Source organism: Gymnogyps californianus, chromosome 1 (genome assembly GCF_018139145.2).
Source record: "Gymnogyps californianus isolate 813 chromosome 1, ASM1813914v2, whole genome shotgun sequence".
Classification (NCBI taxonomy): Eukaryota; Metazoa; Chordata; class Aves; order Accipitriformes; family Cathartidae; genus Gymnogyps; species Gymnogyps californianus.
In genome coordinates, this window is record NC_059471.1 from 30,403,316 (window position 1) to 30,428,057 (window position 24,742).

Genomic DNA, 24,742 nt, shown 5'->3' on the forward strand with positions numbered 1-24,742 from the left:
ACTAAGCGACCCTCACTGAAGGGAGAATATGGCATCTGTAATTGATTCTGCACACCAAGAACCAGCTCCACTAAGATCCTAGAATAAAGGGGAGGCATTTTGACAGCAAGAAGAGTAAATACGTTCTAGGGTCACAGCATGCTTAGAGCTTCACAGATATTTTTATATAATCAACTTCTGATATTTTTAATTCCTTATTTTATATAAGGTACAGACTGGGAATTTTTTTACCTTGATATATCAAGTGGTGCAAATATTTTCCTGCAAAGGTTTAAGTACACAACTTTCTGTGGTCTGAGAAGCCTCATTCAATTTAGTGTCTCAAGAAGACCTATTCCTACTGCTAGACTGTATGTGTGTTTAGAACTGTTGATCAGGAACAGACACACACGAAAACACCACAAATCAATGTGTCCAGCTGTGCAGCCGTGTCCTCCCCCTCTCCAAAATTCTGGCCAAGCCCTGTTGCTTTTCATAGCTTTTCAATCTAATATAAGCTTGCTGCTTTGGGTAACCAACCTTTTAATTCAGACACCATTGTAGAGTCAAAAATAGACGAGCAGTGGAAACTTCCCCTTTAGCCCTTCTTCTCCATTCCTCTTAAGTACCAACCAACTAAAAGCCACTCACCAGACAATCCGGATGAGCTGCAATATCTCGCTCTTTGGCAATATACATTACAGAACCAGCCTCCCCTTCTGAACAAAACGCACACGTTCTTTTCACCATCTTCGCCATTATCCGGAAAACACCTAGAGCAGGACAACTGGGACAAAACACAAAGCAATTGATGCAACTATCATACGCAAGGCAGGATGAACAGAGGAAAGCAGAGCTTGCTGGCACTTGCCCTCTAACTGCTCCTTCACCTACATCCCCTGAACCTTGGTGCTTTGCTCCTCTAGCAACAACTACTAGTAGAATAGGCAAAGCCTGCTCTTGAGACAGCAGTGGGATGGAAAACAGCTCCCAGGAGCTCCAGCAGTTAGAGCAGGAGGAAAACTGGTTTATTTCCTCTTGGAAAGTCATTAAAAAGTCATAAGGGGTAATACAAGAGTTTTCAAGCTTGCTCAGCAATATCTGCTTCAACAACAGGCCCAAGAGCGGGCCAGCAAGTCATGCCCTAGATGTGAAACCCCTTTTATTTGGAGGAGGCCAATCATTCATAGCGCTTTCCTTAAGTTAGTTCTGCCACATGTGGGTCTGCAAGTCAACCGAGGAGAGAAAAATAGCTGTCCCCAAACTTCTTCAGTGCCTTCCAAGAGTTCACAGAAAACAAGGAAGAAACACCAATTCCTTACTGTAAAAAGGATGTAGCAAAGAAGCGTGGAGAGGCTTGCAGGTAAAAGGGGGCAGAAGACAGAGTCAGAAATGAGAGATTTGAACATTCTCTCTCAATGAGGTGGAGCACTAACATGAGCGACATAATTTTCTCTGTACCCTGGGATTTGCCCCATGGACATCCGTTCTCTTTTTCCGGCCATATCCACTCAAGTCTTAGTTGTTCTTCTTCACACAGTCTCTCTTTCCCCCCAGCAGCTGCAAAATTTTAAGGCCAGCTACTTATTTCAGAAAACAGTCTAAATGCTTCTGGATAAGCCTTTACCCACATCCCCCACCAGTAGTTTAGAGCATCAGGCCACACATTAGTAGCAGAAGTTTTACTTTGTCTGTGGTGTCTGTGCAAGTCCACCGCAGAAATCTTCAACAACTTCCTAGTCCTACTAGGTGTGATGCTCCAAACTGCCCTTTGCTGGAGACGTCACCTCTGACAACACAAACTCCTGTAGGATAAGAGTAAGAAAAGTCTGCTTTTACTTTCAAGAAATAAGAAGATTTGAAGTTAAATTATTCTAGTGAGAGGGAGGCAGTAAGGTCCAAGGACAAAACAGGCAGGAAATCTCACAGTCCAACAAATCTCACAACCGTTCTGTGGCTTTCAACAGCCAACCTCTGTTTTCATTAGTTCCCATCTCCGTTCCATAAAACAGAGGGCGTAGACTCAAGTGAGAAGAACACTAGAGCAGAAGGGGATTTTTTTTTTCCTCTGGCCCTGCCACTGAGAATTTACTTAATCACAGCAAGTCACTTTGCCTCCACACACATCTAGGTTTTTTTCCGCCATCCGTCTATCTCTTGTAAGCAAGATAGGGTAGCGACTGATTTCCAATATCCATCTATACAGTGACCATCACATCAGTCTCAGAACTTAAGCATTAAATAATTGATAGAAACTATAGAAAGAGAAAAGTATAGAAAGAGAAAAGTATAGAAAGAGAAAAGTATAGAAAGAGAAAAGTATAGAAAGAGAAAAGTATAGAAAGAGAAAAGTATAGAAAGAGAAAAGTATAGAAAGAGAAAAGTATAGAAAGAGAAAAGTATAGAAAGAGAAAAGTATAGAAAGAGAAAAGTATAGAAAGAGAAAAGTATAGAAAGAGAAAAGTATAGAAAGAGAAAAGTATAGAAAGAGAAAAGTATAGAAAGAGAAAAGTATAGAAAGAGAAAAGTATAGAAAGAGAAAAGTATAGAAAGAGAAAAGTATAGAAAGAGAAAAGTATAGAAAGAGAAAAGTATAGAAAGAGAAAAGTATAGAAAGAGAAAAGTATAGAAAGAGAAAAGTATAGAAAGAGAAAAGTATAGAAAGAGAAAAGTATAGAAAGAGAAAAGTATAGAAAGAGAAAAGTATAGAAAGAGAAAAGTATAGAAAGAGAAAAGTATAGAAAGAGAAAAGTATAGAAAGAGAAAAGTATAGAAAGAGAAAAGTATAGAAAGAGAAAAGTATAGAAAGAGAAAAGTATAGAAAGAGAAAAGTATAGAAAGAGAAAAGTATAGAAAGAGAAAAGTATAGAAAGAGAAATGTATAGAAAGAGAAATGTATAGAAAGAGAAATGTATAGAAAGAGAAATGTATAGAAAGAGAAATGTATAAAGAGAAATGTATAGAAAGAGAAATGTATAGAAAGAGAAATGTATAGAAAGAGAAATGTATAGAAAGAGAATAGAAAACAAAACCAGAAAGAAATTAAAAAGCAGAACAAGCTGGAGTTTGAATGGTCTAGAACTCAGAAAAAGTTCTCTGCAGCAAGCTAATACCTGGAATCGATGCAGATACATAGGCCCTGCTCAGGCCCAGTCAGAGGATCCAGCTCCGGGGACTCTGGGAATTTCTTGAGGAAGAGGCTAAAGGTGGAGTCTACAGTCCCTGGTGTTCTTACAGACTCAGGAGAAATCCTGGTGCTGCAGGAGAACAGAGGACACTCAGTCTAGGTCAGCCTTGGGGTTACTCCAGTGCCTTTGCAGGAACCCTGAAGCAGTGGAAGGACAGCTCTTGGCCATTCCTCACTGCAGAAGCATCCAGCCTGCACCGGCTGCCCCGTTTAGCTCAGTATCCTGTCCCCCACAGAAGCGTTACTTTGGCCCCGTGCTCTTCCCTAGCTTTCTGCTACAGATTACTGCCAGGGAGGGGATACTGAGCTAAACGGGGCAATGGATCCGGCTGGCTGCTCCCAAGCGAGAAGGGAGAGGCTAAGGGCATGGTTCCAGTTCCATAGTTTAATTACATTTCGCCTAAACAACCCCTTGCTTTCGCAGGTCTTAAGCCTGCCGCTCATGGATTCCATTTGACACCCCAGGATCTGCCTGAAAAGGCCAGAAATCATTGTTCCTTACTCAGCTCCTCCAGTAACACTCATGGATCTGTTATTCTTCCTCTTACTGTCTCTTTTTCAAGTTGACGAATCTGAAACTATTTAGTTGTTCCTTGTACAGAAGCTGTTCCACATCTTTTATCATCCCTGTCACTTCTCAATCTCTTCTCTACTCCTGCTATGTTCCAGGACGAGCAAACGACCTTCAAAAGGGTGGGCTACCATTTACAATACAAAGTCACAATGGCGCTCTGTATTTTTCTCTTCTTTTCTTAATAATTCTTAATATTTCAATCACATTTTAGACTGCTTCTGAGCATGGAGCTGGCACTTTCACAGAACTACGTATTATAGTCCCCCAGATCTCTTTCCTAAGTGGTATCAGATCGTATGGAGGGCATCAGCATTATGATTGTTGCTCTGACACATGGATCATTTTCCACTTATCAATGCTGGATTTTCACCTACTATTTTATAGTCAAATCACTCGCTGTCACAAAGTCCTTCTGCAACTCTTCACAGCCAGCTTTCACTGCCACAGAAGCGGACTGTGGGAACCTAAGGTGACTAATTCATCTATAAGAGCTGGAGGCCCTTCCACTGCCCTCCACTAATGACAGAGCAAATGAAGCTGCAAAACAGAAGACAGAGGAGAAGCAGCTGAGAGAAAGAAACAGTCACTTGCCTCTGGCTGCTTCTCTGGTACCTGTGCTGTTTCCTAGAAGCAGGGTTGGTTTTTTTTTTTCAACAGTGACAAAATGGAAGAAAACATGAAATGAAACAGAAAGTAAAAAGGCACAAGAACATTGTTGGCAAGTGCACAGGGATTGTGCCACTTCCAAATACACCTTGCTGAAACACTACCAGTTTGTCTAACTATTTTCTCTCCAGAACCAATCCTGAAAGCATCCTTGCATGTAAATACAAACATTTTACACAGGAGGAAACTAAGGCACAGAACGTCACTTGGCATACCTGTAGGGGAGTAAGGAAAAGAACCCAAGTCCCCTGACTTCCAGAGTGCTACCAAAACCCACTGCCCTAGCTCCTGCTCTCCTCTCCTCTTCACCCCAGTAGAGTGAAGGATTTGATGTATTGAAGCAGGAAGAAAGAAGGAAATTGCACACCTGTTATTCCACACTCACTGTGTCCTCCATTTGCACTTTGTGGGGAAAGAAGCACCACTGGTCATATATTAGCTGGGCATGACCTACACAAGCCCCCTCCCCATTCTCCCCCAAGACATTAGCAGCATCAACACACGCAGTCTTTGCAAAGCTTTCAGAACAAAACCGAAGAAATCTATCTTTCTGATCACCTTTCACTTGCTACAGGGGAAATATTTTTAAAAATATAAAAAAATATTTTCTTTAGAAAGGTATATGTTAACATATATGATCCAAGAGATGGGGGTGACTGGAGGGTTTCTCATTAGATCTAAACTCTCACCTATTCACAAGATCACAGAATGGTTGGGGTTGGAAGGGACCTTTGAAGATCATCTAGTCCAACCTCCCTGCCATGGGCAGGGACACCTTCCACTAGAGCAGGCTGCTCAAAGCCCTTTCCAACCTGGCCTTGAACACTTCCATGGATAGGGCATCCACAACTTCTCTGGGCAACCTGTGCCAGGGTCCCAGCACCCTCAACGTAAAAAATATCTTCCTTATGTCCAAGCTAAACCTACCCTCTTTCAGTTTAAAACCATTGCCCCTTGTCCTATCAAAACAGCGCCTGAGAAAAAGTCTCAGTCTTTCTTATAACCCCCCCTTTATATATTGGAAGGCCACAAAAGGTCTCCCTGGAGCCTTCTCTTCTGCAGGCTGAACAACCCCAACTCTCTCAGCCCTTCCTCATAGGGAAATTCCTCCATTTCCTCATCCATCCAGCCCTCTGATCATTTTTGTGGCCCTCCTCTGGACCCGCTCTAACATGTCTGTGTCTGTCTTGTGCTGGGGACCCCAGAGCTGGACGCAATACTCCAGGTGGGAGATGTTTGGACTTCCATTGTTAGAGGTCCTCAATCGCTCCCTGATGCGCTTCATAGAGTAACACCTTACCCTCTACTGACACGCCGCTTCCAGCATTTTAAACACAGCACTGTCATTTTTAAGAGACTAACGGTTCCTGCCTTGCTATGACCACTAAGCGCCACATGGCAGAACTTGACGAAGATCGACTCTCCACCGATTTGGACACCTGAGCACTGAGGCCGGGCTGGGATGGGGCCTGCTGAGGCGATGTCTTCCCTCATGCCCTAGTGCTTCGAGGCCTAGCAGGGTGAGTTGTCACCTAGTTGGGCCTGCCGCGGCCCTGAGCCTCCCGGGGCGGCTCTGCCGCCCCGGGAGGCTCAGGGCCGCGGCAGGCCCAGTGGCGGGAGGCCTCCAGGACAACGGCCGCCGCCACTGAGGGAAGCCCGGGATCGCCCTCACAGACCCTCCCCCAGCCCCGCTCTCCCCCGAGCTCCAGTCGGGCCCATTCATTGAGACTCCGGGGGGGGGGGGGGGGGGGGGGGGGGGGGGGGAGGATGCACCAGGCACTGAGGGGGTGCCGAACACCGAGTGACCCCAGTTCCCCCTCCCCCCGTTTACCAGAGTGAGACTTACCGCGGGGCGGTGGGAACCATCCACCCCCGTCCTCAACAGCCCGGCCCGTCAACAGCAACCACTTCCGCGCTCGCTCGCCCGCCCCCCTCCCCCCCCCCCCAACTCTCCCGCGCGGAAGTGGGCGTGCCCAGCCGCAGCACGGAGCATGCTCAATGGGCGCCCGCCCGATGCCCGTGAGGAGAGCATAGGGAGCGGGGCTCCGGGTGGTGCACACCTCTCCCCGGCGCTGATTGGCTGCGGCTCCGGCGTGGAGGGGAGGAGGGTGGAGGCGAGCCGCTGCTCCGCTGGTCACGTGATGAGGGAGCGGCGCTCGGCCCATCCCCCGCGCTTTTGGGCGTGCCGGGCCCGGGGAACACGGGTTCGATACCCGCGCCCGGCACTCGCGGTGGCCGCCGTCGGGCAGCCATTTCCCAAGGCATTTCCCCACGAGGAAGGGGACATCCTGCATCCTCCCATCACCCCCCCGTTCATTTTTGCACGTCCCTTAACCAGGACAGGCAGACAAGCAGGTAAGGGGCCCGATGTGACAGGGAGGTCACCATCGGTGCCCAATGTGGGGCTGGCAGGGTGACATTTGACCGAGCACCTGATTCAAGAGAGAGGCAGGAAAGGCCGGGACAAGGTGGTGTGCCTCCTGCAGCCATCAGGCCCTTCGTTCAGTTGGTCCCTCCACGGTGGAGGAGGTGGCAGCTGCAGTGCGCTGGCTTCATACCTGGCCATCGTGATGCTCACCCAGCACACGAAGGACCAGACCGTCTCAGCGCCGCTGGGAAACACTTTCCTTGGTCAGGAGGTCAAAGACAGGCTGGTCCTTGGGCAACCGGGGAGATAAGACTTCCTACCATGCCAGCTCCTCACTGCAGGGCTTTGCTGGTGCTTCCTTGCTTGTAAGCCTGATGGTTCATGCGTAGGCTGATCCCCTCCAGCTGCCCGCTGCCTGTGTAAGCAGATGACGAGTGTGTGCCAGCTAGCCGCAAAACGTAAGCAACACTAGGAGAAGCTCGTTGCTCTGCAGGTCTCAACACAACTCACATCGCCGAGAGATTTCCCCTCCTTGCTTCACACAGGTGCAATGTTTCTGCAAGCTCTTTGAACATCAGCGACTTAAGGCAAAATCGTGCCAGCAAGACTAAGGTTTAGGCCTACATGAAGTCCCTCTGCGTTGCATGGGATCATTAAACCAACCCTAGATTTCTATCCCCCATACAGCTCACCAACCACAACATAGCAGGCATGTTCTGGCCCATCGCGAGGCCACACCAAACGCAAACATGGAGCTTTTTAAGATCAGTTCCCTTTACTGGCTAGAACAGCTTTGGCTTTTCAGCACTGCTGGCGTTATTCCAGTCGGTTTCCCAAATCCCTTTGTGCCTGCCCAGATGCAGCATTTCAGAGCTAAGGTCAGCCCCTGTGCCCAGGCTTGCAATTACATTGCACCTATTAGCCAGATGCTCCTACGCAACACCAATTCCTGAATCTATTATCTAGATGGTACTTGAACGAGTCAGCTGGATTCAAGCACCCTCACAGGTGCGCAAGTCTTAAACTAGGAAAATTTTCCTAACACAAGTCAGTTCTTCAACGCAGAAAAAATAATTCTCTGTGGAGGAAAACCAACTGCAAGTCCCTTGTGATCTCTTCTTCCAAACCCCTGCTCTACAGAGCCATATAGTTTTGCTGAAATAGGTGGAGCTGGGAATTAGTGCTCTGTAATTTTTTGGCAAAAAACCCCCCCAAAAACAGTGTAATGTGCTCCAGTCCAGTTTCTTTTATACCTAGGCCACAGGTGGTCATCAGCTGTCTTTGCATTTGTATGCTCACCTTGGGCGCTAATATTTACTTCCCTGTAGGTCATGGAGCCCTTATACGTCCTCACATCCCTACTGTCCCCTGTTGGGACAGTCCTGCTCACCATGAAAGCCAGCAATGTCCATGCTGCATGGCTGGACCACACCATTTCACAGGAACAAGGCACCACCCTGAAAAAGCCTAAATTGGTTTCGGAATTCCCCCTGAATCCGCCGGTCTTCCATCAGTGTTGTAAAACCTACGCTCCCCTGCAGGTCAATAGAAACTGTGATTTCGGGGCATCTCCAGAGCTCTGCTTCACATCTCAATGCGACTAATTCCCATCAGACACTCTTCTTCTCTTTTGATACCCTGACAGGCTGACAAGAAGTCCCAAATGTGTCATTCCACAGGCACTTTTGAGGGTTTCACTTGGAACATTTCCACCCATTCTTCCATCAGTGCTTGTGCTCGGTGCTTTTACATGATACTCTGCTAAAGCACGGGTGGCACGAGGGGCTACGTTCAGAAACACACCCATCTCTGAGCTGTGTATGGGCAAGCAGAGGAACTGATAGCTGAGCAGAGAGCAAGTTCAGATGAGCACTCTCACAATGTCTATTGAACTGGCACAGCCATTATCTGCAGAGGATACTTGCCAGCCACCTTCAGCAGAACCCGTTCTAATAAAATCACAAAAACGGGTGGAAAACATACCTTGTAAGGTAAGTTTGTAAGAGGATAGGTTATGATCCAGTCTGGTCTGCTATGTCGGATTCACAAGCAGTGAAAGCATCAGACTGCAAGGGGACTAGAAGCTGGGTTGTAACCGCTGTATCTAGTGTATCCTCATGTGGAGGAGGAGAATGAAGAAGCACCAGCCTAAAGACAGACTTGATAAACACAGCTAGCCAAAAAGCCCCGTCTCATACACATACCTACTGTAAAATCCACACTGTCAGCAGGCTCTCAGATAGTTGCAGACCACACAGAGCAAGTAAGTGCTTTATCTTTTGAAACATCAGGTCTGTTTTCTGCAGCAATAAATAGAGCTTTTCCTCACCAGCCCAGTACCGTAATTCCTACCGCTGATCTGCGAAATATAATCAACAGCAGTAAAATGTACTTTTTCCCCCTTGATGCTTTAATGACATTCCCATCTGCTTTTCCACATTCAAGTCGAGCTTAGAGACAGATATTTTCCACATCCGCACTTGTTTCAAAGGCTTGCACCAGTGCTGGGTTACCAGTGGGCTTGCCACACAGTTCGGCATGTCTCTGCAGGTTTTTACACTGCACGACGTTATCCTAAGGCATATTCGCTCTGAGCAGAGACGGATCTTCAACGAAGCAAAAAGCAACCAAGCTGAATGCTGACTGCTGCTAACATGGTGGCGCTCCTCAGTGACAGACGGGTGGAAGGGGACTGATCAGGGCAAGAGTGGGTGGCTCTGACCCTTGGACAGGGGACTGCACCAACATTGGGGGTAACGCCACTCTTCTGCATTTAGCCCTGAACATGCATGATGAAACTACACGCAAACCCCTAGTGTGACAACTGGAACAAAAGCTGAGAAGGAGTTTGTTTGATGGATATGTCAAGCTCTCAAACAGGGCAGTGGGAAAGAAGAGCTGAGGTTTCACTGTGAGCAGAATGGTTCACAGGTCTGTTATCTCTGATAAAGGTCCATTTTTAAGAGGCTTAAACTCATCATGCATGCTGAGACTCCTGAGAAATTTGAAAGAGTCGTGTGTTGCAGCACAAACTCATGTTTTTTAAGCTTGAAGCATCCAAAACAAGCTCAAGAAACAGCTTAGGGCCACAGGTACCACATTTGTCCAGAGTTACACAGCATAGATGCAACCCAATTAAAAGAGGACTAACCCTAAGCCATGTGGACATAAGCCATCCATTGCCTCTTGGCCTCAGGGCCAAGAACTGGTTCCTGCTTCTCTTCCATTTTGCAGTATAGCTGTAGGCTTGAAATCTCTGCTCCGTGGCCATAGCAGTCTCTCACAGGTACGTTTCATTCCCATATACAATTGCCTAAATCACCACTAATTCTTGCAAATAGTACTTCTCTCTGCTCTGTAAAACAGGAAATCCAATGACAAGATCTGCTAATGGCCGAGCAAATACGAACAGACAATTCTGCATGATTTGCCATGCACAGCCTCCGACCAATTCAGGAAGTGAAGGCAAGGTGAACTGCAGGACCAGCTTTAAATCCACCTGTGACGGATGCACTCAACTCCTTGACCAAACTCATGGTAGTTTGGTTCAGTCTCCAAAGGAAGCAAAGGCCTCGGCCATAACCAGGCCAAGAACTTCTCTAGATCCAACCTGTTCTCTGAAAACCCACACAGGAACAGGGTGACATGGTGAGCATCGATGCGTATGGGCTTGGAAACTGGAACACCAACCATGTGATTAACACATGAATAGCAGGTGGTTCTTCCAAGACTCATTTATCAAGGAACAAAGAAAAGTTGTGGGTACAAAGAATCTCATGCTTACCTTTTCCATCGCAGGTAATTTGGCTACGGGCCAACCACTTTATTCCATAAATACGACAGCCTGAGTGAGACGCCTTTGAGCTCTCCCTGCTAAGCAGCTGGCTGCATGGCGGTGATCTCCCCTTGAGCTGGGACACCTCTCAAGGTTACTCCCCGAGGCTGAGAGACCCCTTACCAACGGCAGATCTTTGGTAAGTGACCAGTATCGCGTATAACCTTGTATTATAGTGCACTAGATTTTGTGTTGGTAACTTTGAATCATTATTATATACTCTGCAGTAAGTAACAGAGTGAACCTTGCCATCGAACTTTGTTAAGTCTCACTACATCTTACTTCAATAAAACCACTTTTGCTGATACCTTTGGTGGTGGTTCTTCAAGTGGTCTAAACTGCCCGTCTGCGACACCACCTTCTTTGCACAAGGCTCCAACACATTCAGAAGTCACACACCTGCACACCCATCCCTTGCTCCACTTCAGAGCCGCCTCCTGCATCTGCACTCAGTGTCACCTGATGTAGCTTGTTTCTCTCTTACCAACAAACCACATGGCAAGGACTTCTGTGGCCCACCTGTCCCACACTACACAATGTGGCACTGAAATGAGGCACGCTGGATTTCTCAAGGATTTCTCTGTGTGTCACAAACATGGAGATGGATGCAACCCAACAAAAAACAGTAATTTCTCTCCTGCAGCAGCAGGACTTGCCCAGCTCACTCTGTAGCACGAACACAGCTCTGCAAAACTGTTCTGATTAATCTCATCTCTGTTCAAGACTATCTGTCCCACTGGATCCATCAGGCTTAGGTATATTTTAATAATTCTTAGCCCCCAAACAGGAAGACTTGCATTCATAATGAGTTTCAGAAAACTAAGCTTTGCTAACTCAGCATTGTGGAAGGGCATAGAAAACATCAACTAACCACTGCTCTGCATCAGTCATGTCTCTGCTCCAGATGGCACAGAAGCATGAGTTCTTCCAGTGCACTTTGCTTGCGAATGAAAAGAGAGGGGGGAAGAAAGACTAGGAGCACAGAAATTATCTAGGAAAAGTCTGATGCCTGTTCTTATGACAAACAGTTCTAATTCTGTAAACTACAAAAGTGACACTTAAACATAAATTTAAAAAAAGATATGGTGAAAGGCATTTTAGTTGAATGTAATTAGCACCACAGACTTAAGTGTACTGTTCGCTGTGTAGTAGTCCTTTCCAGCATATAAATCTCCAGGTGCATGATGTGTTGACAGTAGGTAAGCTTTGCCTATAAGGTTTTTTTCCTGCACTTCTGAACTCCACACTGACAGGAAATCTCTGTCTCTGGCATGCTACCAGCTTCATAACCGTAATCCCACGTGAGTTCGGTTCCAGCTTTCACATGCCTAAGAAATAAAACACTCGGTCAATTTGTTTGAACTAACTGAAACAGTACTGTGCTTACAATTTGTCACCAACAACTCATATGCAAACCCCAAAATCGTAGGGGGCAAAAAGCATCACACAGGCAGCTTGTTGGGAGAAAACCAAGAGATATAAGGAGTTTCTGGCACATGCATGCTGCTTTGCCTACCAGAGCTATGGAGAGTGCAAATACCCACACCTAGGAGAAAAGAATTTGTCAAGCAGTGCAATAGGGTCAGAGTCTGAACAACCTGCTCTAACTTCAAGGCTAATTCTGGGAAACAAAAATCAAACAAAAAAAAGGAAAAAACTCGTAAGTGAATACAACTAAATGAGAACACAGACAGTTTTGTTGTTTTTACTATGTACAGTTGTCCTGGTTTCAGCTCGGATAGAGTTAATTTTCTTCTTAGTACCTGGTATAGTGCTGTGTTTTGGATTTAGTGTGAGAATAATGTTGATAACACGCTGATGTTTTAGTTGTTGCTAAGTAGCGCTTATCTTAAGTCAAGGACTTTTCAGTTTCCCATGGTCTGCCAGCAAGCAGGTGTGCGAGAAGCTGGGAGGGAGCATAGCCGGGGCAGCTGACCCGGACTAGCCAAAGGGATATTCCATACCATGGAATGTCATGCCCAGTATATAAACAGGGGGGAGCTGGCCAGCAGGCATGGATCGCTGCTCGGGCATCGGTCAGTGGGTGGTGAGCAACTGCATTGTGCATCACTTGTCTTTTCTTGGGTGTTATTTCTTTTTTTTTGTTATATTCCTTTTCATTACAACTATTATTATTATATTATTATTATTATTAGTTAGTAGTGTATTTTATTTTACTTTCGTTATTAAACTGTTCTTATCTCAGCCCATGAGTTTTACTTTTTTTTCCTCCTCCCCACCCCACTGGGAAGGGGGAGGGGGAAGCGTCTGCATGGTGCTTAGTTGCTGGCTGGGGTTAAACCACGACAACAGTGCATCATTGAGGTTTGAACAGATCTCTAGGTACACTGGTGATGAAGACTATCATCTTTGGTCTGACAAGCTACGTTTTAATGCAGTTGCACTATGTGCACAAAGCCCAAGACTCAGAGTTAAACACAAGCTCCCCATGAACCAGCTGCTCTGACAGCACACAAGAGAGAAGAAATTTCTAAGCTAAGAAATTCATTGCCCAAAATGAACGCCAAATTAAATACCCGAGACTAAGATGCTGAGGGTCAACCGAGGGAAAATACAATAAAATGTAAGTATTACAACGAAGAGAGTAATTGTCTCACATTTCTCACTGGATACAAAATAAGGGATATGCAGTGGATTACCAGGCAGCAGGCTGAGAACAAACAAAATGAGGACTTTTCAAACAGCACATTACTGCAACCTGGGACTTGCTGCCTTAGGATGTTCTGGAGGCCAGAAATGTAAAACAAATAAAAAGGTGACTTGGCAAGTTCACGGAAGATACACAATTAAGCTCGATGATCCAGATGCAGTCCTTAATGTAGAAAAGTTGTAAAAGGGTGATTGCCAGAACGCAGGACGGCCAGCCAGGGGAACTTTCCTTCCCCTAAGTATCTTCTGCTGACCACTATTACCTCTCTCCACCGGCCTCAGTCCCCACTACACACTTCTTTACCGAGTAACTGAGCAAAAAAGATTCTAGCTAAAACAAAATCTTTTTTCTGACATACTTCAAAACATTGTCTTCACAGTTCTTGGAAGCCCTCCTCACAGCGCAATCCACAGCATCTGTGTCAGTATGGACCAGGGCTGCAAGGGTCCACAGAGGATCAGTGTTCCCTGGGGTCAGTTTGTCTGGTACGAATCCTCTCCTCTCTATTGTAAGTTCTCACCTAGTACTCCCGCTGTCACGTGCATCAGCTAGCTTAATTCATACAATTAATCTTTCCCCTCCTGGGTTTAGCTGCCGCCTTCTTGTGTCTCACTGGCACCAGCTCTCTGTACCTCCCTTTCTATCATCCACTAAGGGAAGACGCACATCTTTTGCTTTCAGAGGAAGTTTTCACCTCTGAGTATCCTAGTGCCACCTCTGCAGGACATGTTGGGCTACACAAAGTCCTGCTTCTCTTGGTAGCTGCAAGGAGAAGGCCTGGAGCCAGCTTGTTTGGCCCACAAAGGCCTGAAGACCCTGTAGGGTCCAATCCTGCCCTATGGGACCCAGATCTGCTGGCCATTCCTGGAGACACAACACTGGGATCAGTGAATCTTGGCTTTCAAAATGACCATGCTGAGTTAAACCTGTTTTTCCACTCAAGAACATTACCACTGAAACGGACACATCAAAACTAAGCTTCCCCACTTTACATTTCAGTACAAAACTGAAGAAAAACTGATTAGTGATAATCAACAACTGTATTCCTTCAGTCTTTAGTGCACAATAAGAAGTCACCAATAACAAGGTAGATTTATGCTTTCATGATCTAAGCATCTGCCCCCCTTAGCATAATTATTTCCTAATAACCAAGCACTGCTTTTTTCCCCAGTGCCTTGAATGAACATTAAACGTTCAAAAATTCACCTGTTTGTGAAGAATGCCACCCATGGGAAACTTCTGTTGTGAGTCTCTACAAACACGCTCTGTGCAAAGAGATTTGGGCAACAGCTGTGCTGTAAAACAGAATATTTGAATTAGAAACAGTGAAACACCTCATCATTGGCTGAAGAACCTATTTTGTGTCAGATATCTGTCACGAGTAAAGGTAGTTTCTTCCTTCCCTTTTCCAGCCCACACAGAATCTCTATTACTCAGTGCCATTGCCACTTATTTTTGCAGTAACTATGTCTCTTTAAGGTATTATTTCCATTGTATTATGAAAGTACTTTTGCGTAGGAAAACCAAGTTCTTTTATCAAGCTGTCCTCCAGAAATTTATGGTGAGAATTCATCTTTGATTCAGGATGCACCACAAATAATCAGTATGTGACAGACGTATCTCGCTGTCAGCCAGGGGAGCAGTGCTAGGGAGCAAGCAATAGATTAAATGATTGCGTACGTTGGCAAAGAGATACGAGATGTGAAAGGTCATTCAGGTGCACACAGGAACACGTGGATGGTCATGGATGCAGAAGAAAGGTTTCAGCAAGATGCACTACTAATCTTAACAGCATAATACCTCTGCAATGAAAAACAGCTTAAACATATGCAAGGATTTTGCTGTAAGACACATATTCATGCCAATGAAGAGAAATAAGTTACTTGCAGAGTACATGCAGACGTGTCTATGAAACGTTCGTCTTAGTTGGAGGTACTTGGTAATTCACTACTATTTCTAGGCAAGTCAAAATTGAGAGACTTATTTAGCAGACACGTACACAGTATGACAGACCACTTTCTGAACCTATGATTGAATGGCAGAGAAATTTCCTACAATGTCACAACACTTATCCTAAATCAGCACAAACTAGAATTTACAATGGTTGGGGAACAAAAAACAAGGCTGGGAGAAGGCTTGTGGTTCAACAAAATGTGCCATTTGCCCTCTGGACCCCCAAAAAAGGCTGTTCAAAGATTCAGGAGAAAGATGTCACTCATTACTGGGGAATATTTCACTAAGGAACCTAGTGGTGCCAAAAACTACAGCTAGTACATAGCATGCATCATCTTAGAGAGGCATTAACAGCCGGTGTGACCCAACCTGCTGTTCTGTCACTTCAGAGTCCAGGGAGCACCACATAGCTTGCCTTATGCACCTACCACATATATGGTTTATGCACAAAAGCTTTCTAGTTTACGCAAATACACCATTTATTTATTTAAGCTAAGACAACTAAGAGAACACATGCAACTTTTTACTTACGTTAAGAAAACGACCCACATTTCCTTCTTTTGTGGCATCTAGCACATAAATATTTTCTTCATTAGCATTCTTCAGAAGTGTCCTGTCATCATCAGCCTCCTCACAAAATGCGTCTTGTTTTGACCGCCTGTGATTCTCCTCTTTGCAGTCACTTTTGGATGGCCTCACAACACACGTGTCATCCAGCACACTTGACTTGCCACAATTGTTACCCTGCAGAGACAGACTCTTTCTTTTGCATTCTGCACTGTCCACATCAGCAGACTCAGTCTGTCCAATTTCCATCAGATGTTCTTCCTTCTGCTGCCGAGTGGATTCTGGCAATGGACACGTACGTTATTCTTCAACGCCAGTTTAAGGCCAAAGCCTTTCCCTTGTTTGGCCCTGAACTCTTATCCACCCACCCTTCATTCTCCGAAACGTACGCAGCTTCCTTGCTATTTACAAGTCTATAACACAACTGCCCTTTTCCATGCCTCTCATCAATCCTCCCACAAATGACTGTTGCCTGCTGTGGTGCCTAGAGCACTTGTTCAAGTCTCCTGTGAGTGACCTAGTCTCTCATTCTTCTCAAATCCCACTCCAGATTGATTTCTTCCAAAAGCACTTTATCATCATTCTCCACCTTAATTCCTGAGAGAATCACAAACTGTAATTAAGACAGAAACAAGATGCACGTGCAAATAGCATCAGTTTCACACTGCCTCTCTGGCGGGAGGTCCCCCCACCCCTGCATTATATCCTGTTCAATTTTGTTGACTGGAACATGTATTGGGTGTGACACAATAAGATTTGCAAGACTGACTTTCTGACAATTGCACTGTATTTAAGAAGCTGCTGTCAGGACTGTTCAGCATGTTCCAAGATCAACTTTGCAGGCAAAAGATTGCCCTGTACCAGTTAATGCACTGTAATATGCAAGGCAGCAATAATTTCTGTACCACTGAGCTCTCTTAAGACAGCCTAAGCATTATGTGGACAACATCATTCTACTCTGAGAACAGGCCAGCCCACATCCAAAGATCACTTTCTACATTTTAAATCTATCACCTGATGGGGCACAAGAGTACTAAGAGTGCAGTATTTATAGCTCTGCAAACCTACTTTCTTTTCCTTTCTTTGTTCCACTGGTTAGTTTTGTTTTGCTTGACTGATGAATCTGAGAACGATTATCTTCATCTGAGCCGGCACTGTGCACCAGTGCATCAATTTCCTTTAAACAGAACAAAAGATAATGAAAAGGCTGTGCAGTATTGTTGCTGTATGCAACTCTGGGTCAACAGCAGATAGCAAGTGGCTTTTAGGACTGTGGGGTCAAAGTTTCAAATCTACTGTAATGCATGGCTATGGCTGAGTTTCAGAAGTTCATACATTTACTGCAATGCCACATTTATCTTAATTTCAAATTATCCTTCAGAATAACCTGGAAGGAGCTCCCTACTCAATAAAACATTTAAGTAAGTGCTTAAGTCCCAACAACTTCACCAGAATTTAAACATGTTTGTGTAAGTTGCTGAACCAAAGCCCAAACATGCTTTTTACATGGTTTCAATAAAATGAACAGATGTGGCAGGATTTCTCCTCTCCCACCACAAAAAGGCAATTAGTTATGGGAGCTCCGGAATGGACAGCACTGCCAAACGTTAGCATGAAAATCCCATGCGCATTTCTGAAGTGCAGTGAAACCAATGAAACCTACAGAGTGAGTTTACCCCAATTTCCCTCCTTTGCACGTATTTGCAAGCAACACTTCACATCCAGGTCAGATCAAATTCTCCCAACTGTGCCACCGCATGAGAAAACTGCATGCAACTCCTGAGATTTTCTTCTCTCCCTGCTATGTCATTCTTGGGGGAGACATCACAAAAATATTAACACACTGACCCCCTAACTCTGCAGTTAGTTATAACAGGGGGTGGAGGGGGAGAATGATTTCTTAAGACTCTCAAGGCTGGAGTGTAAGTGAAGAATGGAGAAGGGAAGGCTGTGAGAGTAGTTAGTGCTGGTCTCAGGGAACATGTTGAAGGACTGATAATGGAGAAGAGACGGGGTATAGCTTCCAGCACACCAGCTTAGCTCACAGTCTGACACAACCTCATGAAGAAAGGTCATCAGAACTATTTAAATGTATAAGATGAAAAGGTCAAAATTAACATACATATTCAGCACAGCGAAAAACGAATCTATTAAAGCCACTTATTATTATTACCATTTTTAGCTGGTGATTATGAAAAACAGCTGTTCTAGTTCCAGGCCTTCTCGCGGTTGCAATACTTAAATTCCTTGGATGAACCCTGTACAGAAAGGTCAAAAGGAAATTATAAAAGACAGAAAGACCCATAAGTAACTCTCACAACACGCATTTCTCTAACAGTCACTAGTTCATAAAGAACAGACTACACCAGAGCCTGTAGTCTGGCCTTGCCCCACGTTCTGTGACTATTTTGCCTTTAAGAATTGAGGACCTAGGTTAGGTTCTCAATAGTATTGTAAAAAAACCTGTTGTTCGTACTTTTTTGAGAGATCAGCAGCTGCTTTTACATCCTTTTCCAATTCTCCTGCCAAGAACCAAATTCTCTGTTGTTTTACTATTATTATATCAGATCATCTCAAAATAGAGCACCTACAGACAGAGTTTTGTCTTTTTCCTGCTACCACTTTCAACAGTTTTGACAGTGCAGCTTTCAAACAGGAAAGCAAAGATGTTACGGGGACAAGGGATAGAGAGGGATACAGAGGAGGAGACGGGCAATATATGGCAGATATAGAAAATACTCTCCCACAAAAGAACCTCACTCCTTCACATCAGGAGAAGGTTGAGGAAGGATGGGAAGCAGTATCTGGCATATACATGTAAACCATCTAAAATCAGATCTAAAAGCACACTGTGCTTCCCTGCAATTTTTAGTAACAGCACTTAGAAGAAGTAAAATCTAGCTGATTGCTGATAATTATGTAATTTACAAAATTATGAATTCATTAGGTTTCCAAGATACTGATATGCAAGTGAGAACATACTGGCAGGTATGTTAAAAAGCTTCCATTTGCAATTTCATGGTGCTTCTCAAAGATCCACAATAATCTTCTACTACGAAATGAGCAAGAATTTGCAATCATTTATAAGTAGTACAAAGAAAGCATTTACAAAGTAATGTGGCAGAGCAAAGAATAAAGTTTAAGAAAACAAGCTCCCAATTTCCTTCTGAAAAGACTACAGCATGCTATTGACAAAGCCACATGGTTATTTTGCAGTACTTTTATTTTAGGAATCCTGATAAGCTATGAGACCCTGACTGTAAAATGAAAACAGGACCAGAACTTTTGCATAATTCACTGCAAAAGCGAGGTGTTGTCAGACTCCTAACAGGAAAGGTTAAGACTCCTAGCAGGAAAGGTTATGTTACAAAGAACAAGAGGTTTAGAGACTAGGAGCAAAGGCCAGGACAGTTAGTGGCTAATTTGTTATCAAACCCTTCAGTGTCATCAAGTATCTTTAAATCATTTATCTCAAGTATCTTTTATTAATTCTTTCAAACTAGCATAATGATTAATGTCCTGAACAGATCAAGTACACCCAGGAGATGAATTGGATTTCTAGAAAACGCCAAGTGGTGTACACAGTAAGTAAAATCAATATAGAGGAAAAACTCTGTCCCACTAGAATAAATAATCAGGAATTAACAAAAAAGTTGAGAAAGAAAAAAAAACACCCTCAGCTGAGGACATTCAGTTCTACTCTACGTTTTACAAAGGACTTTCTAGAATAGCAGAATATTAGTTTTGTTATGCTTAAGTTTGCTTTGGTAAACTTACAGGGTTGATTTATTTTCATTATCCACAGTCTGAGACAAAGATTTCTGCTTCTCAAAGATGTCATTTTTGCCAGTCTGCACTAGTTCAATCACAGAGTCTGAACAATCAGCATCCAGTTTTCTTTTTTTGGAAAAAAAGCCATGGCCTCTGTCATTCACAGCACTCTCTTCTTTCAGCTCTTGACCAGCATCTCCCAATACCTGAACTTCAGCTCTGCTCATTAATCTGCCTGGAAGAAAAAATTTTTTTTAAAAATTGTTTGTTTGCTAAGATGGGTCACACTATTGCAGCTCAAACTTACATTAAAAAAAATACAGGAGCATTATTTGGGAAAGCAAAATATGAATGTATTTATACTGAAGGAAAACTAGCCCTGGCACAGGATGCACAGCCCTGTGAGGGAAAAATCAACAGTCTGAGACAGGCTTTGCTCCAGAATGTTTTGATTGTTTGTCTGGCACCATCGCTTTGCAGACTTCTTCACGGTTCTTCTGTCCATTTGATCATCTTGCAAGTTAAGATTATATTGACTCACTTCTCTTCTAACGCCATATTTCCCTGTTTGGTTCTCAAAAAAAAATTCCAGAGCACAGGCCACAGGAGAGGGAGAATTATGCTATACATCTTCCACAGGTCCACCTTCTGTTACCTGAGTAAGTACAAACAAATGTCCCCTTGTCGATATCATCTAGGCAGCGGACGCCCCAGCCTTTCTTCTCCGTGTTGAACACTTGCAACCTGACTTGAATGCCATGCTGTACAACTCTGTTCTGACACATCATCTTGTCACACCTGCACAACACACTACACTCATAAATTCTGTCAAGAGGAAGCAAAACAAAACACAATATAAAAGAATGCATTACCAAAACAAAGTTGCTACTATTAATTTCCCTCCTGAGCATTAATAAGGCAGTTGCCTGAAAAGATAAAGACTCTGGCTAAAACTGACTGTGCAGCAGTGCTCTGAAGCTCATGACTTTCTTGATTGCTGATTCATCAATTTTAAGAGTCTGTCAGCCAGATTTTGCTATAAGTAGACAAGAAAAAACAAATGCTACCTTTTTATTTTATAGGAGTAAATCACACAGAAGCAGAAATCCCTATGAAACACCTCATTCTATGCTGGAACAGATTTTAGCAAAGACATCCTGTCTGCCTGGACTTCACTGTAGCTGTCATGAGTTTTAGGATTTAACGAAAGATTTCTAAAAGAGTTCACAATTGTGCTTTTTTTTTTTGCATTTGTTTCTGTGTTCACTGGCAGCTTTAATTCTGCACGCCGACCATAAACTAACATTACACAGCAACAAAGGACTGAAAGGGGGTCCTTAAGCCTGTGGGTTCAGCCCTTGGCTATTGCAGAAAGCTACCTTGCACAATTCTTCTCCTAAACACCTGAGGTTACTGGCACCTTCCCCAGGCCACATGATTAATCCATGGGAGCTGAATAAGAGAAAGGGTGAACACTTGCAGCACTGGGATGGCTTTGGAGACCCTTGGAAGAGTCACACATAACCAAGTCTAGCAACAGTAGCTGGCTGATATTTCTTTACAACTCTGGTCCTACAGAGCAAATGGGTGGACAAGATACAGGGCAAAAACGAAGGGTGGCTACTGCTTCCCACTTCTGTGGCTGATATATTCTGTGATGGTCTTGTGACAGACCTCCTTCCCTTGTGGCACGTTTCCTTCCCCTCTCCCTTCTCCCCTTGGCATGCCTGAATGAACCAGCACATGGGCCAGATATGGCCTGAGCTCCTGGACCAGCTAATACTGTGTTACTCTTCACGCTCTTCTTGGACCTTGAACTAAGCTGTGAAAATTGTAGTATCTGCAGTACAAAAGTGGTTTTTGCCTCCTATTACTCAAGTCACGTTAATTATTTATCATCCTGATCTGTCAATAAAATTGTGACAAAAATAGAAGGTTTCAGTCATCCAGAAACTGCAGTTATTTTAGTCCTGTAGCAGTTACACTACAGGAGTAAAATAAGAGCATACAGGTAACAGTTAATAGTTCGGTCTTTCTTACCCACTAGGAACAGGTCCCTCCAGTCTTTTGTAACTGTATCCATGGGATATTTTACTGCTTGGAGACAGAGAAATTTTACTACAGCCTCTTGCAGTTAGCTGTAGGCATGCACATTTTGACCTAAAAAATAACAGTAAAACATCTCAGAATGTATTTGGGGCAGCGTAAATCAAACATAAATCTAGACAATTTAAAATGTACTTGACTATACACACACACACATTTACATATACCTGTATTTCCACCCCTCCCTTTTTTCTCCACAAGGCCATTTCAGGCACCCTACCCTTCTCTTTGTCTGTTGCCTGGTTATGCGTGCTTTACAATAATCATGTTCTCTCCACCCCAACCCCATTCTTCTGCCAAGCTCTTTAAAAGGTACATGCAAACAGCTGAAGTACAACAGAAGTTTATTATAAACAGGACACTGTCAAATGCATGGAATGAATGAATGAAAATCACCTGTTCTGGCACAGCATCCTGGCCTGCTAGCTACTACTTTGTTACCTTCCTCCCACCCTAGCCCCCAGGAAGCGAAGAATTTCACAGTGTGGAGTGGAGAACTCAAGCAATAATGCTGGTCGTCACCATCTTATGTCATGACAACTCCAAAGACCCACAGCGTTTGTGCAAACAGCAGTGGACCAAATCCTGAACCCCAAAACCGTACATCAAAAGCATCTCAGCTCTCGGGGGAGTTCAGTGCAAGGAAGCAGCATGCTATGTGCTTGCTGTTCCCCACCACTCAGCTGAAACTAAATAACTTTAATTACTGAAGCTTCATTATACTAGGCTGCGATTTCAAGCTTTTGTCAGGTCATGGCCAATTATACTGCACACCAGCACATGCAACTGCCCTAGCTATCAATAATACAAAATGGATTCAACACCAAACAACATCTACAGAGATTAGGTCAAAGACAAACACCCTTCAAGAAAGCAGACAAAATTATCACCAAACTCGCATATGTTAACTGTGGCAGGTTCCCATGGAGTAATATGTAGCCTAGAGTCACTGGACTTCAGAAAAAGACAGCAACAAGCAGCACCATTTGAACTGCTCAGAACATAAACGTGTTCTGCGACCACAGGGTTTCATAGTTTCTGTTTAGACAGGGGAAAGGATGGGATGTAGAGGCTGTGAACGGGGATGTTTCTTCCTCTGCCCTCAGTAACCTTCTAAGTCCCAAATGATCTGATCTCTCCAGGCTGTCCCATCCCAGCTCTAGGATACCATCCCATAGCAGGAGCTGCAGCAGAAGTCGTCATGCAGGATCCTTCCCTGCCTGCCAGGAAAAACAAGCCTTCCTCTGCTGGCACAAAGACTCTCCCTTCCCCACTCCTTTCCCAAAGACAGGAGATCTGCTTGCCAGCTCCACCTGGAGGAGAAGCACTGCCAATTTGGGAAAAAAGGGAAAGGAACACAATAATCCACCTGTTGATCGCTTCCTTCCCTACAACAGAGGCTGGACAGGTAGGAGCACCCAAGTTCTGGAGAAGACAAAGACACAGTGGTGTCAGTCAGCACAGAGCACGGCACAAGACAATGACCACAGATATTCCAGCAGTGTTGGTCCTTCATTATTTGGCACTGTTTGGTACTGCACGCCTTCACACTTACACCACCACCCTACTATTGAGGCATCACGCGTCACTTGTCTGGGATTAGATTTTTCTACCTACCTATCAATGCAGCCATCTGTGCAGTCACATGAATCAACAAACATGCTGGAGAAATTGTTGAGATAATATCCACGCGGCCATGATGCCCTCCGATACTTGAAATAAGGTAATCTTGCACGGTCAAGATCATTACAGAAGGAAACGGGCACAGACTCGGCTCCATTGCTAATATCAAAATCAAACACAAGGGGTTCGGGATTTACAGTGTTCCTGCCCAACAGTACGTATGTGTTGAAGGAGAAGTGATCAACAAATAAGAAATTGCATTCTGTTTCAAACAAATAATTTTGCACATCTTGAAAGCTTCTCAGACTTCGACCGCAAGGAGCTTTATAATTCACATCCAGCGATTTCGAAAGGCAGTCTGCTTTTGCATGGCGTCTTTGAAAGTGAAACAGGATTGGTATCTTCAGAGGATTTTCACCCTTGTAGGAACCCGCTGCTCTGTTGCCAAGACATGCGCTAGAGCACCTGTGGTTCTGATACTGCAGGTTTAAAGGTAAATCTTGAATTTTACTAGATGCTTCTTTACTCCCTGAATCTGTTTTTTCCATCTCCTCCTTTTTGCTATTTGGAATAAAAAAAGAAAAAAAAAAAAAAAAAAGAGCAGCATCTTAGACAACCTGTAAAATGCTCGGTTTTTTTAGTAGTTCAATATTATTAGCACAGGAAAGAAACAGCCTTGCTAAAAGGCCAAGGGTTTCACTGAATCACTGTTCACATTGTGTTACTGTCCTAACATCATATGAAGACATATTCAGTGACATTAAAAAAAAAAGGCAACAGCTTCTTCCCAGAAAGAACTTATATACTAAAACACAGAAAGAACGTTAAAAAAAAAAAAAAAAAAAAAGAAAGGAACGATATCTTTACTCGCATCTTCCAAATCAGGACCTGAGGCTAAATACAGAGAGACAAAGTCATGTGCCTGACAATCTGCAGTGTCTGTGAAAGCCTGAGAACCGAACTCAAAAATTGTTAAGTCCTAACCCTGATAATCCTGGTAATACTCATGGATCGTTATTCACAACCTAATGCCCTGTTTTATTCTGCAACGTTCTCATGTGGTAAATAAGACAAGTCTACTCAAAACCTCAGGTTTTCCACGTAGGTCAAGTTAAAAATACTTTCACTTTGAAAACTGGCAGGATTCAAAACTGGGTTTAAAACGTTGAATTTAGAAATGCACTAAAGAATATGTCAAATAAGGAACTGGAATAAACTATTAAATACACTGACCTGTGAGAACCTTCTACAGAATTTGCAGTGTTGTCATCTGTAAGAAGATGCTGCAATTTTGGTTTGGTTTCCTGTAGGCCATCTCCGTCAAACACATCACTTACTGAAAAAATTTGAATGCAAGCAAAAACTTCAGGAATCCACATTTCACTTTATAATCTATCTTACTTTAGTTACTAAAGAGATAACTGCCAAAATACATTAAAAAC

General features: G+C 43.9%; 1 protein-coding gene across 1 annotated transcript in view; it reads right to left on the reverse strand.

Moving 5' to 3' along the window:
- SETDB2 (SET domain bifurcated histone lysine methyltransferase 2) overlaps nucleotides 1–24,742 on the reverse strand; it is a 48,918-nt gene that overhangs the window by 17,986 nt on the left and 6,190 nt on the right. The window contains exons 6-16 of the mRNA XM_050915157.1: nucleotides 24,534–24,636; nucleotides 23,295–23,861; nucleotides 21,612–21,731; nucleotides 20,227–20,396; nucleotides 19,578–19,806; nucleotides 17,974–18,058; nucleotides 16,869–16,977; nucleotides 15,765–16,081; nucleotides 14,487–14,575; nucleotides 11,821–11,937; nucleotides 631–766 (exon numbers count right to left, since the gene is read on the reverse strand). Coding sequence (XP_050771114.1) covers nucleotides 631–766; nucleotides 11,821–11,937; nucleotides 14,487–14,575; nucleotides 15,765–16,081; nucleotides 16,869–16,977; nucleotides 17,974–18,058; nucleotides 19,578–19,806; nucleotides 20,227–20,396; nucleotides 21,612–21,731; nucleotides 23,295–23,861; nucleotides 24,534–24,636 — 2,042 coding nt within the window. The remainder of the gene's footprint in view (nucleotides 1–630; nucleotides 767–11,820; nucleotides 11,938–14,486; nucleotides 14,576–15,764; nucleotides 16,082–16,868; nucleotides 16,978–17,973; nucleotides 18,059–19,577; nucleotides 19,807–20,226; nucleotides 20,397–21,611; nucleotides 21,732–23,294; nucleotides 23,862–24,533; nucleotides 24,637–24,742) is intronic.